Here is a 12,090-nt window from a genome sequence, read left to right as displayed (position 1 = left end):
GAACGTGGAAGGGAGCTGAGGTCAAACATTTTCAGTTCCCAGTGGGCGGCTGTTCCACGCCCAGAAGGGCACCTGTACAGAGATGTCTAAATGCTCATTGCCATCCCTTTCCCAGGGCACACAGGCCTCTGCATGGCTCCCAGGAGCGGGGAGGTTGAGCCACTGAAGCTCAAAACAACTGTGCTGTCTTACCCAGTGAGGGTAAGACTGAGGCCTACGACCTGCCCAGCAGCGTACTCAGATAAGGGAGACAGAGCCCCGACAGCTGAAGGGCAGGGCTGGGGCAGAGACTGAGGAACAGAGGGGGTGCTTCCTTCCTGGGCAACGTGCGATCCGAGAGCAAATGCTATTGGCTCCACGGAAAATAGATCGCCTGCTCACTCCCACCCTCACACGGGCCACCTGATGACAGCAGCCAACTCCTGAGGGCTCTTCTGTTTCCACCCTTACCTGCTACAGTCTACTGTCAACACAGCAGCCAGGGGGATCCTACTGAACATGTCAGATCAGCCCCCCCAACCCCGACCCTGCTCAAGCCCCTCCAGTGGCTCCCCCAAGTCACTCAGGTAAAAACAAAATCCCTACTGGTCACAAGGCCCCATCCGGTGCTCTGGCCACAGGGCCTCCTTGCTGGCCCCCATCACACCTGGCCCATCCTGCAACGCCCTCCTTCCTGCTTTAGTTTGCTCCCGAGCACTTACCACCATCTGACATAGGATATGTTTTACTTTTTTATGTGTCAATGACCTGTCTTCCCCTTCTAGAATGTCAACTCCATGAAGACAGTTATCTGCTTTGTTCATTGATGTTTCCCCAGCACTAAAACAGTGCCTGGCACATAGTAGCTTCTCAATAAACATTAGCTGAATGAATGAATGAATGAATGAACTCAGTATGTCCAAAGACTAGCAGCTGTTCCATTTGGGGGCAGTTCGAATCCTCAGCACATTTTTCCACGATAAGACTGAATCCATCTCCGAGTATCTTTTATCCACTGCCTTTTAGGTCCCTCAGAGACGCCCCTCTGACCTCCTCACTCTTCTCAGGCCTGTGAGCTACATGAGGTCAGGTCTCATCTCTTGTTAATCGTATCCCAGTACTTAGCACCGTGGCTGGGGTGGGGTAGCTGCTCAACACGTATTTGTTGAACGAATGAAATAAATTACATATATTTAAGCATGCTAAGGGGAAGAATGATGTTCGTGTTGAGGATGAGTTTCCACGGGCACCCCCGGGTTCTCCTAAATTCTCACTGAGGTACAAAAAAAGGGAGGGGATGTGATACCAGGGATTCGTTCCTTCGCTCATCAAGCAACAGATACTGTGTCTCACATGGTGCCAGGTGCCAGGAGAATCCGTGATTCTGCTCCGACTTATGAAAAAGGAAGTTGCCAAGTGTGGAACCTTAATTACGAGTAATCCCAAATTGCCTGCGACATTCCTGGCAATAGAGGCTGGCCTGCCAGTGTCTCCACGTGCTGTGGGAGGGATGGTGGGAGGGGGCAGTGCTGAGGGGAGGGTCATCAGGGTAGGAGTGGGTACGGGCATCTAGGAACTCCAGGGCTGGGCCAACATCTGGGCTCCACCCCACTGCCCAGAAACTTAGGAGAGCCACCCCTGTCCCCAAAGCCTCCTTCTTGCCTCGAACAAAAGGGAAGCAGATTAGTCCGGCTCTCCGCCAAGCTGCTCCAAGCAGCGGTCCACGAACGCGGGGTTATAAACACGCTCCCAATCCCCTAGTCTACAGGTGTCATTGTGAGCACACGAGAAGGAGAGAAAAATCCAACTGACCATGATTCTCTTGTCTCAAATATACGGGGCTTGGGAAGTGCTTATTGATGCATGAAGTTTCGGAAAGGGTGTGCCCGGATGAGGACTGGGAAGGCCATACATCCCGCTCATTCAGGGGCTGCTGTTTGCATCTTCTTTCGGCACCTAAACCTTTCCGTTTTGCTTCCAGGCATGGGAGTTAGGGAACAAACGCAGCCTAATGACAAGTGTTAAAGTGAACGGCAGAACTGTGCAGCTGGCAGAACATTCCTGGGGGAAGAAGGGGGGGTGGAGAGGCGGGTGGGAGGGAGGTGAAGAGGGTATTTATGATACTTCCCATAACTATATATTTAGCTTTTTAAAAAGCCTTGTGGGTGGCAGCTGGCTTTCTTTATGATTCCAAGACTGGGAGGGGGAAAAACACTACAGCGCCTTAGAATGAAAAGGCAAAGTGGAATTGGCCAGTTGGGACCCACCTTCCAATGGAGGGCCTTGGGGGACTGGTGGCCACAGCTGCCTGGTACACAGCAGGAGCTCAATAAGTGTTTGCTGAAAGATCAGGTGTGAGTGGTCTTTGTTCCCAAAAGAAATCCCTGAGCTCTGAACACCAGCCGATGGGCACCTCCATCCAGTCCATTGGCCCAGCCCAACAGCTTTTTCCCATAACCATATACTCTTACTGGGACCATTGCAAGAAGCTCCCCACGATTCCCGTGTTTCTACTCCTTCCTTAAAGCTAACTCAGATCAGAAGTGGGATTGCTGGATCATATGGTAGTTCTATTTTTAACTTTTTGAGAAACCTCCATACAGTTTTCCATAGTAGCTACACCATTTTGCATTCCCACCAACAGTGCACAAGGGTTCCAATCTCCCCGCATCCTCACTAACACTTGTTGTCTTTTGTTTTTTGATAACAGCCATCCTAATTGGTGTGAGGTGATATCTCACTGGGAATATAGTCAAAAGAACTGAAATCAGGATCTCAAAGAGGTATTAGATTGCACATGTTCATTGCAGCACTGTTCATAATAACCTAGATGTGAAAACAACCTACATGTCCACTGATGAATGAAGAAATTAAAAACATGGTATAGACTCACAATGGAATACTTTTCAGCCTTAAAAAGGAAGGAAATTCTGCAATGTGCAACAACATGGATGAACCTGGAGGACATTAGGCTAAGTGAACCAACCAGTCACAGAATGACAGATACTGAATGGTTCCACTTACATGGAGGCATCTAAAATAGTCAAATTCGTGGAAGCAGAGAGTAGACTGGTGGTCATGAGAGGTTGCCGTGATGGGGAACCGGACTCAATGTGTAAAAAGTTTCAGTTGAGCAGGAAGAGTAAGTTCTAGAGACCTGCCCTACAACACTGTGTCTATATATAGTAACAGTGTATCGTACACTTAAACATCTGTTAAAAGAGTAGCTGTCATGTTAAGCGTTCTTACCACAATAAAACAAAATAAGATTTTTTTAAAAGTAGCAGGAAGTAAAAAAAAAAAAACAACTCGGAAAACAAAATCAGATCATGTTAAAGCTCTGTGCAACTCCTCCAGTGGCTCCCATCACACGCGAACCCCTCGCCGTGGCCTGCCCGTACCCCTCGGGTCCGACCCCTTCCCCTGTTCTCCTCACTGTTCCTCTGCTTCAGCCACGCTGACCTGGCTGCTTCTGGAACATGCCAGGCCGTCTGCTAGGACTGTTGCCTCTTCCCTGTGACACTGCCATCACTCGTTCCTTAAAGAGGCCTTCTGTGGCCACCGACCTCAAATGTTCCCCCTCTCTTGCCCTCTCCCCCTGCTGTGTTTATCTTCACAGCTCTTATCACACCCTGGACTGTAGGTCTATCGGTTCACTTGTCATCTCTGGTCTCTTCTAGTAGCCCAGAAGCTCCACGGAGGTGGAGCCATCGCCCTGCACAGCTCCCAGAGTCACCGTCCACTTTACGTCAACAGACACGGCACCCCGAGCTGTGCAGGGGAGAGGCCCCGCGGGACAAGGCTTTCTCCGATTTTGCTCACTGCTATATCCCCAGGTTCTAGAACAAGGATCGGCAAACTACAGTCCCTGGCTGCCTGTTTTGGTACCACCTGCCACCTAAGCACCGTTTTTTACATTTTTAAATGGTTGAAAAAAACCAAAAGAATACTGTTTCATGACACATGAAAATTATGCAAAATTCAGACTTCGGTGACCATAAATAACGTTTTATTGGAACACAGTCATCCAGGTCATGTATTTATGTATTGTCTGTGGCTGCCTTCAGGCAGAGGTGAGTAGTTGTGACGGAGACTGTATGGCCCGCAAAGCCTCATATTTACTACATGGCCTTTACAGAAAACGTTCGCAGAGCCCTGGCCCCGGACACTGCCTGGCACCTAGTGGTTGACCAAGGAATGGGGTCTGCTGATCTTTTCTGGACTCACCACATCAGTCTCCTTCCCCTCCCTGGGAAGCCAAAGGAAGATCTTTGGGATTAGTTAATTCCAACCCCTACGAACTATTACCAGAAACCTCCTCTTTACTGGGCTTTGCGCCTTCCTCAGCAGGAGGAATAAAAGGGTCCGACTGGGTCCTCTGCAAACCTGGCCTTTTGGAAAGTCAGCCCCACCCGGTTGGCCAAGCTGTGCGAGGATCAATTTGGCTTCATCGCACCACCCCCATTAGTGTGGCGCCTTTTAGTTTTTCACAGCTGTTCCCTCATTTTCTCTTCATAAATGATATGTCAAAAGACCTGGGAAAAAGCAGTGTCTCTAGCTGACAGGTGGGGAAACTGAGGCACATGCCCTGGGGCCCTCAGAGTGGGCTGACTTCCACATCTCCATTTTCCCTCTGTGCCAGGCTGCCAGCCATGGTTTCTAGAAGCCAGCTCCTCATGCTGTGTAGTCACCCCACTGCCCCCAGGGTGTGGAGATGAACAGGAGACGGCCTTCTGCAGCTGCCGGTGCCATCTGCCAGCCTCTCTCCGCAGCAGGCGGCCAGCCTCCCCCAGCCACTCCGTCCAGAAGCCCATTCGTCCAGAGCCTCTGGCCTCCTGCAAAGGCTGATGGGTAAAGACGGGTTGCTGGGTCCACGGACAGTTGCCTTCCTATCAGAAACCCCCTTCTTTTCCATCCTCGCCCCTAATACTTGAGTGGCTTCCTCCATCTGTGCAAATGCTTGTCACCCTGCAGCCGGTCAGCTGACTTGAAAGAAACAGAGCTTGCTTGTCACTCATCGGAGAACCCCCGCCTGACTCAGCTGCTCAGGCCCGAGGTCGCACTAAAGTGCAGCCCCCTCCACCCCCAGCCGATTGCTTTCTCACAATCGCCCTGGCACAGCAAAGGGCGAAAAAGTGCAGGAGGACCAGGGTAACCAGTCAGGCCTTTCCTGGGACATTTTAACTCAAGACGGAGGGAGGCTGGTGGCCCATGAGGGCCACTGGAGGGAGCTTCCCGACATTTAGTTGTTCTAAAGGTAATGAGGCAGAAAAGTTGCAATAGCTAGCACCAGAATGCTTCTTACAGGTTGAACAGTCTTAATTGGGAAAGCTGTTTATTGGGAAAGCGACCTCTGCCCCTCATCAGACTCGGTGTTCCCTGAGGCCAGGGCTTCTGGGGAAGGTGTGATCCTGGAAGGCTTCCCTGAGGAAGTGGCATTTAGGCTGAGATCTGGAGCAGGAAGAGGTGATAGCCAGACAAGGAGGGGTGGAGTGGGTGTGCAGGGCAACAGTGGAAGGGGCTGGGAAGAGCATGAGGGGGGCCACGTCTGAAGGACAGAGCAAGAGAGACATGGCTGGGCAACGGGAAGTCACCATCGAGGCCGGCCTTCTACTGTCTCCTCCTCTCAATGTCCCCTTCGTCTATACTGCTCCCACTGCCAACACTACTACCAACAGCCCAACACATCCGCTCTACTCTGCCTCCCCTCTGCACCAAGCATTTTACGTGCATGATCCCATTTCAGTCAACAGCCCTACGAGGATAGGGTATGAGTATCTGTGTCCATTTCACAGAGAAGGAGGCTGAGGCACTGGGAGGTTAGGGTCACACAGCAGTAAAGCCAGAACCAGGATTCAAATCCCAGCAGTTGGAGATCTTTGGATGGAAAACATATTTTTCCAGCCCAGGCCACCCTTAGCTTCAATCTGACATGGTTTCATTTCCATGAAACACTCAGAGGTCCAGCTGCAGTGACCGGAGGCCCTCTGACTCCAGAGCCCAAGGAAGGGACAGGAGGCCCAGGCAATTGTGGGGGGAGGGGTGGGGGCGGGGCTGCAAGGGTGGGGGCTGGGGAATGGGGGAGGGGTGGGGGCTGCATGCTTGGCTGCTGCCGTGAGCGCAGGGGGCGCTGGGAGGAATGAGGGGCCGCCCTGGGATTAGAAATGAACCTCTCCAGGTCAGCCTTGGGGGCTGAGCAAGTAGAACACCCCCAACCTCACTGCATCTCAGTCTTTGCGGTTGTTAGCGGACAGTCTGCAGATCCCTCCTTTCCTTGTGAAAACAAGGGGCACCTTCTAGCTGCTTTCTCCACACGGTGGAGTATGAAGTAGACAAGTCACAATAGCAAGGACTGTCTCCACAGATAGCAAACCATCTCCTGGGGTTCTAGACGCTTCCTTTTCCTTGAGCGGTGCTGGGGTGAGGGGACAGGAGGGGTGGGGGGTGGGAAGAGCAGGAGCCCTTTACAAAAGGCAACACTGAAAATCTACTTCCTTTCCTCCGCATGTTTCAGACTTCATGCCATAAGGAATTGTTTCCTTAATTATATCCAACTTCTGGCATCGTATTGGCTGAAGTTTGGGTGATGTTGAGTTTGGCAAAATGACAAACTCAGGGCGTACATCTGTGTGTATATGCATTTGTGCATACGTATATTTACCCACATATTGAATCTCCCTCCCCTCTCACCCCCATTTCCTCATTTAGCAGGAAATAAAAGGACCACGGGGCTGGGGCTCAAATCCCTCCTCAGCAGAGGAAAATCCGGGTGTCATGGTTTCCAGAAAGGGAACACAATCTCCGTATGGGGTGTAATTACATCTTAGCTTTCTGCAGAAGAATAGTTTATGGCTTAAATGCTATTAATTGTAAGCCGTTTTGTTCCACGGGAAGTTGTTCATTGATAACTACCCAATTAGGGTTATTTTGCAATTAGTCTATTCACAGTAAATTTATTGCAAAAGGGGAAGGCTGCGGTGCAGCAAATTAAAGCATTGCCGGGGCTGGGTGTGCAATGGCTCTTAAATGCCAGTCTTATTAACCAGCTCAGAGGTCCCGGGAGGGTGTGCCACCTTGGCTGATGCAGCAAAGGGCACAGGGAAACCCTCAGCAAACTCCCACTGCAAAACCACGCTGGAGGCAACTCAGTATGACCAGAAGCGTGGGAACTACTGGTCCCCACTGGCGACGTCAACTCTCTTGGTCCCCATTAACGCCCTCCCTTCTCCTTGCAACTATACTGACAACAAGGAGGCACAGCCTACAGGCCGCAGGACACCCTCGTGGTCTGACAGTTTTCACTAAAGTGACATCCTTTGCCTCCGGAAGAGGGAGAGGCTTATGAGGAAGTATGTAGGCTCTGTAACCTGAGTTCCAACACCAGCTTTGCCATCTACTAGCCGTGTGCCTCTGGCCCAGTACTGAACCTCTTTGAAACCTCGATTTCCTCATCGACAAAACGGGTTGATAACAGACCTGCCTCATAGGGCTGGTGTGAGGCTTCGTTGTGATACAAGGCACAGTGTTGTATATCCTAGTATACAGGATTGGTATCCAGCAGGGGTCAGCCAACTACAGCCCGGGGGCCAAATCCAGCCCACTGCCTGTTTCTGTAAATAAAGTTTTATTGGAACCTAACCAAGTGCCTCCGTGTAGGCATTGTCGAAGGATGCTTTCGGGTCACAATTGGCAGAGTTGAGCAGTTGTGACGGAAACCATACAGCCCACAAAGCCTCCAATATTTACTCTCTGGCCCTTTATAGAAAAGTGTGTCGACCCTCCATATATAGTGAGTGCCCAATATTATTTTCATGGAAGGGCATTCAACTCAGGCCTCCGACATTTCTCTGCCAGGCCACGTCCTGGTGAACAAGAGATTTTGGAAAAGTCTCCCTCCACTTACTCACTCCTACACTCTATCTGCCGAGTCCCATCAAGAATATAGATGGGGATCACTCGGATAGCTTAGACAAGAGTTAAAATGCAAGGGAGAAATGAACCTTTTCTTTTCAAACCTTGCTATTTAAAAGAAAGTACTGTAGGGGCCGGCCCAGTTGGCATAGCGGTTAAGTGCTTGCTCTCTGCTGCTGGCGGCCCGGGGTTCGGATCCCGGGAGCGCACCGACGCACCACTTATCAAGCCATGCTGTGGTGGCGTCCCATATAAAGTGGAAGAAGATGGGCATGGATGTTAGCCCAGGGCCAGTCTTCCTCAGCAAAAAGAGGAGGATTGGCACTCGTTAGCTCGGGGCTGATCTTCCTCACCAAAAGAAAAAAAAAAAAAGAAAGTATTGTATAGGTAGACATTCCTTACGAAAAACTCCAACAATACAGATGAACTTGGGTAAAAAGTTGGAGTGGTCCCCACTGCACCCCACCCAAAGGGAGCCACGTGGAAGGCTTCCCATGCATCCTTCCAGCCTGCTCACTACGCACCTAGCGCACGTGGCCACACCCCACTGATCCAAATCCTCCATTCTGTGACCTACAGTCGACAGAGAGGCTGATGTTTGAACTAAAGAGGCCTGCATTTTAGCTCAAGTTCAGCCTCTAATTAATTGGGTAACCCTGGATAAGTCTCCCCTCTCTGGGCCTCACATTCTTATCTGTCCAATGAACAAGCGGGATTAAGATTTCTCTAGGAGTCTTTCCAGTCTACTTTTCCTTGGGAGCCATTATCACCACGCCCCTCCCTTCTGCATCAAGAGAGACGGAAGAACAAAGGATCTGTTCAGTGTAAAGAAGACACTAGGCCAAGTCTTCCATTCTGGCTTCTAGATCCCCCAATGTCGGGGGGATTTTCAGTCCCCCCACCTTCCACCCAGCTGCCCTGGGTCAGTGCTGCAGTTGGCTTTCCTGATGCTCTGACCTTCCATCTTGACACTGCAGAGGACCCAGAGCCTCTGTTATAGCTCTGATCTCTCACCACATCACAGCAAGAGAGCTGATTTATCACCGGTCATCAGCACACAGAAGAGTGTCCATCAGAGGGCAGGAGGGTTAGGGAGATAGAGGGAAGGAGGGAGGACAGGAGGGAGGAAGAAAATAAGGAAGAAAGGAAGGAGAGGAGGAAGCAAGAAGTTTTAGATGGAGGAAAATGGTAAGGTTGTTTTTTTAGAGCCTCCAAAGTCAATGCAACCAATTAGAAACCTTTCAAATACATTCAATTACAATAATATTCACGTCAATTCTAATCCTGATATTCTGCTAAGAGAGAAAACAAACCATATCAACACAATCGCCTCGCCTCCAACAACTTCCACATCATCCCTGATTTCATTGTATTTTATCCTTTGCCATAAAGGCAACTGGTTAAAGCTATAACAAAGGGTAACTTGATTTCGTAAAACTTTTTTTATACAAGACTTCAGAATTCAGGGAGTACCAAAACAAATCAGATCGCGTGTCCTGATCTGGGGCTTGAAAAAAGAGGGCGGTCATTCTCGGAAGGTCTGAGCATGTGGGCGGAAGGGGCTGGGCAGGAGGAAGAACTGAGGTGGAGACACCTCTCCGGCCTCGGGGCTGGAACTCACCTTCGAGGGGGCAGAGCCGAGTCACCTTCTCGGGCATCAGCAGCCCGAGCTTGTGGCGACAGTAGGTCTCCCCGATCTCCTGGCGGCAGTGCTTGGACTTGGAGCGGGACAAGGCGGAGATGGCCTCCTTGCCCGAGATGTCACACTTGGGGGGCTGGTCATACTTGACCTCGGGGGAACCGCCCCCGCTCTTCCTGGTGTGGGGCTGTCTGGGGGCATCCTTCCCACGGCTGCTGTTCACTGCTGCTCTCTCCCCGGGAGGCGGCACCTCGTTGGCACCTTTCCCCGGGAACGTAACTCCCTTCCCCTTCTCCTGCTTCAGCTTCTGTTTCAAAAGCTCCTTCTGTCTGCTCGGGGGCTTCTTCGCCAACTCAGGCTGGCGCTTCTGCTTTTGAGTCCTGGGTGCGAAGTTGCTGTTGTCCACATTCTCAAAATCTTTGGGGACCGAGTTCTCATTGTTGCTGTCTGTTCGTACTTTCTCTTTCGGCCGGTGAGAGAAGTAGCCGTCCTGGAGAAGAAGGGAAAGAAATGCAGAAGAGAAACTTTACTGAGGATCACGCTAAGGAGGCTGGCCCTTAGAGTGGGGCACACAGGTTGCAAGTCTGGGCTCTGGTTTCACGCCCTACCTTTGCTACAAACTTAACTTCAAGTCAGACATTTCTCTCTGGACCTCTGCTTCCCCACCTGGAAACGTGAGATGTTCCAACCAGAAACTAAGGCTTTTGCAAGCTCCAAAGTGCAATGACGCTCAATGCTTATTATAAACCACAACACTCCCATTTCAAGACAGTTTCCTTGATCATCTCTGCCATTAGATTATGAACATTTTGTTCCAGCTTCCTGTTTAAATTCCAGCAGAGAGTGCTGTGATGGTTTATTTAAGGGCTGGAAATGCCATAATAAAGCTATAACGGGAGAAAATACTGGTAGAAGTATTATATACATTCCATTGCCTTTAGGACATGCTCGTAGATCTATGCCCAGAAGAGAAATCAGACCTAGCTATAGTTTCCTGAGGGAGAGACATCACCGGCTATTTTGGAGGGAAATGCACCCTTTGCAGAGTGATCCGTACAATGAATCCTGGGGGAATGCAAACTTGTGACACTCTTGGTGCTTCAGATTTGGCTCTTGATGTGTGCACCTGAAGCAGAACTGATTAAGTCAGTCGGGAGTCAAGAGGAAGGCCAGTAATCATTCTAGAGACAATGCATTGCATGGATCTTTCCAGGAAAGAGGGCACTCCAAACTCAGCTCCTCCACACGTAGGTGGGCCCTGGTCATCTTGAGCTCAGATCAAATGCACCGTTCAACTAACACCCAGCATCATTTCCAAAGCACGTTGCTTCTGCTTAGAGCCCATCACCAACGCCTTAACCTGCAGGAGCATCCGCTGTCCCACAGCTGCCCCCCCAGGGGACCTCTCAAGCCACAGAAGACGCTAACTGGCCCCAGAAATCTACCCTCGTTGCTATAGAAACACATGGGCGATGAGTAGCAATTCTGAGGCAAGACTTCGCGGTTAGTTTTCCTAAATATGCCTAATAATGGCTCCCAAGGAAGAGAATGGCGGGTACAGAACAGCGGAGGCAGGGCTGGTGCTGGGGAGCAGCTGACACCATCTGTTTTTGTAAATAAAGTTTTATTGAAACTCAGCCACGCCTGTTCGTTTATGCATGGTCTATAGCTGCGTCCGTGTTACAACAGTAGAGGTGAGCACTTGTGACAGATGCCGGCCTGCAAAGCCTAAAGTATTTCTATCTGTTCCTTTAAGGAAAAGTGTGCAGACCCAGCTCTCTAGGAGTGTGAGTTTAGAAGGGCCCCCCTCCTCTGGGCTTGGTTTAGTTGCCCCTGTCCCCAGTGCCCCCATTTGGCCTAGCAACGGTCTGGAGAAGAAGCCATTTATGGCTGCCCCTCCTTGCCTTTGCCCCATCTCCACTGGCATCAAGCACCAATTTCTCCTATTCGGAAGAGGCCGTAAGAACGAGAGCTGCCAGTAAGATCCCTCATGGCCACTCTGTAAGATGGATATTGCTATCATTCTCACTTTGCAGGAGCATCAGTTAACAGGTGACTTGCCCAAAGTAACCCAGCTAGTTGGTGGAGATGCTGGGATTCAAACCAGACAGACCGTAGACCCCGCGCCCTGGGCTGCCAGTCCCACTACCCACTTCCAAGAAGCTACAGAGCCCTTCTGACCCCCATCACCTGTCTCCTGACGCGCCGCAGCCCGGCTTTCTACCACAAGATCTGGCTCCCTTCCCATCCACTTCCACCCAGCTAAATGGATCTGGGATAGGCATGTCACTTCCAAATAGCCACGTCAAGGGCTGGCTGGTGGCCATCAGGTGGCAGGGAGTCACAGAGAGGGAGAGGACAGTCAGTAGGGGCCAAGAAACACCAGAAGCTTGAGGCAGCAGAAGCTGGAAGGCAGGAAATAAGAGATGCCAAGAAGGGAGAGGTGGGTCCGTACTGGGTCACAGAGCGGCTGCTGGTCACACACAGGAGCCGATATTACACCCTGGTTGGTGAAGGAGGACCTTCTGGTTCTGACATCGGGTTCCAGTCTTTCTTACCTC

The 12,090-nt window shown here is 50.8% G+C and overlaps 1 protein-coding gene across 2 annotated transcripts in view; it reads right to left on the bottom strand.

The window, feature by feature from the left end:
- Positions 1 to 12,090, bottom strand: part of XYLT1 (xylosyltransferase 1) — a 300,963-nt gene that overhangs the window by 119,908 nt on the left and 168,965 nt on the right. For both annotated transcript variants that reach the window (XM_004441858.3, XM_087417020.1), the window contains one exon: positions 9,512 to 10,019. In XM_004441858.3, the coding sequence (XP_004441915.3) occupies positions 9,512 to 10,019 (508 nt within the window). The remainder of the gene's footprint in view (positions 1 to 9,511; positions 10,020 to 12,090) is intronic.

This window comes from Ceratotherium simum, chromosome 26 (genome assembly GCF_057802395.1).
Source record: "Ceratotherium simum simum isolate JZ-2026a chromosome 26, ASM5780239v1, whole genome shotgun sequence".
In the NCBI taxonomy this organism is placed as follows: Eukaryota; Metazoa; Chordata; class Mammalia; order Perissodactyla; family Rhinocerotidae; genus Ceratotherium; species Ceratotherium simum.
The sequence above is the reverse complement of the archived record's forward strand: the minus strand, read 5'-3'. Positions and strand labels throughout refer to the sequence as shown.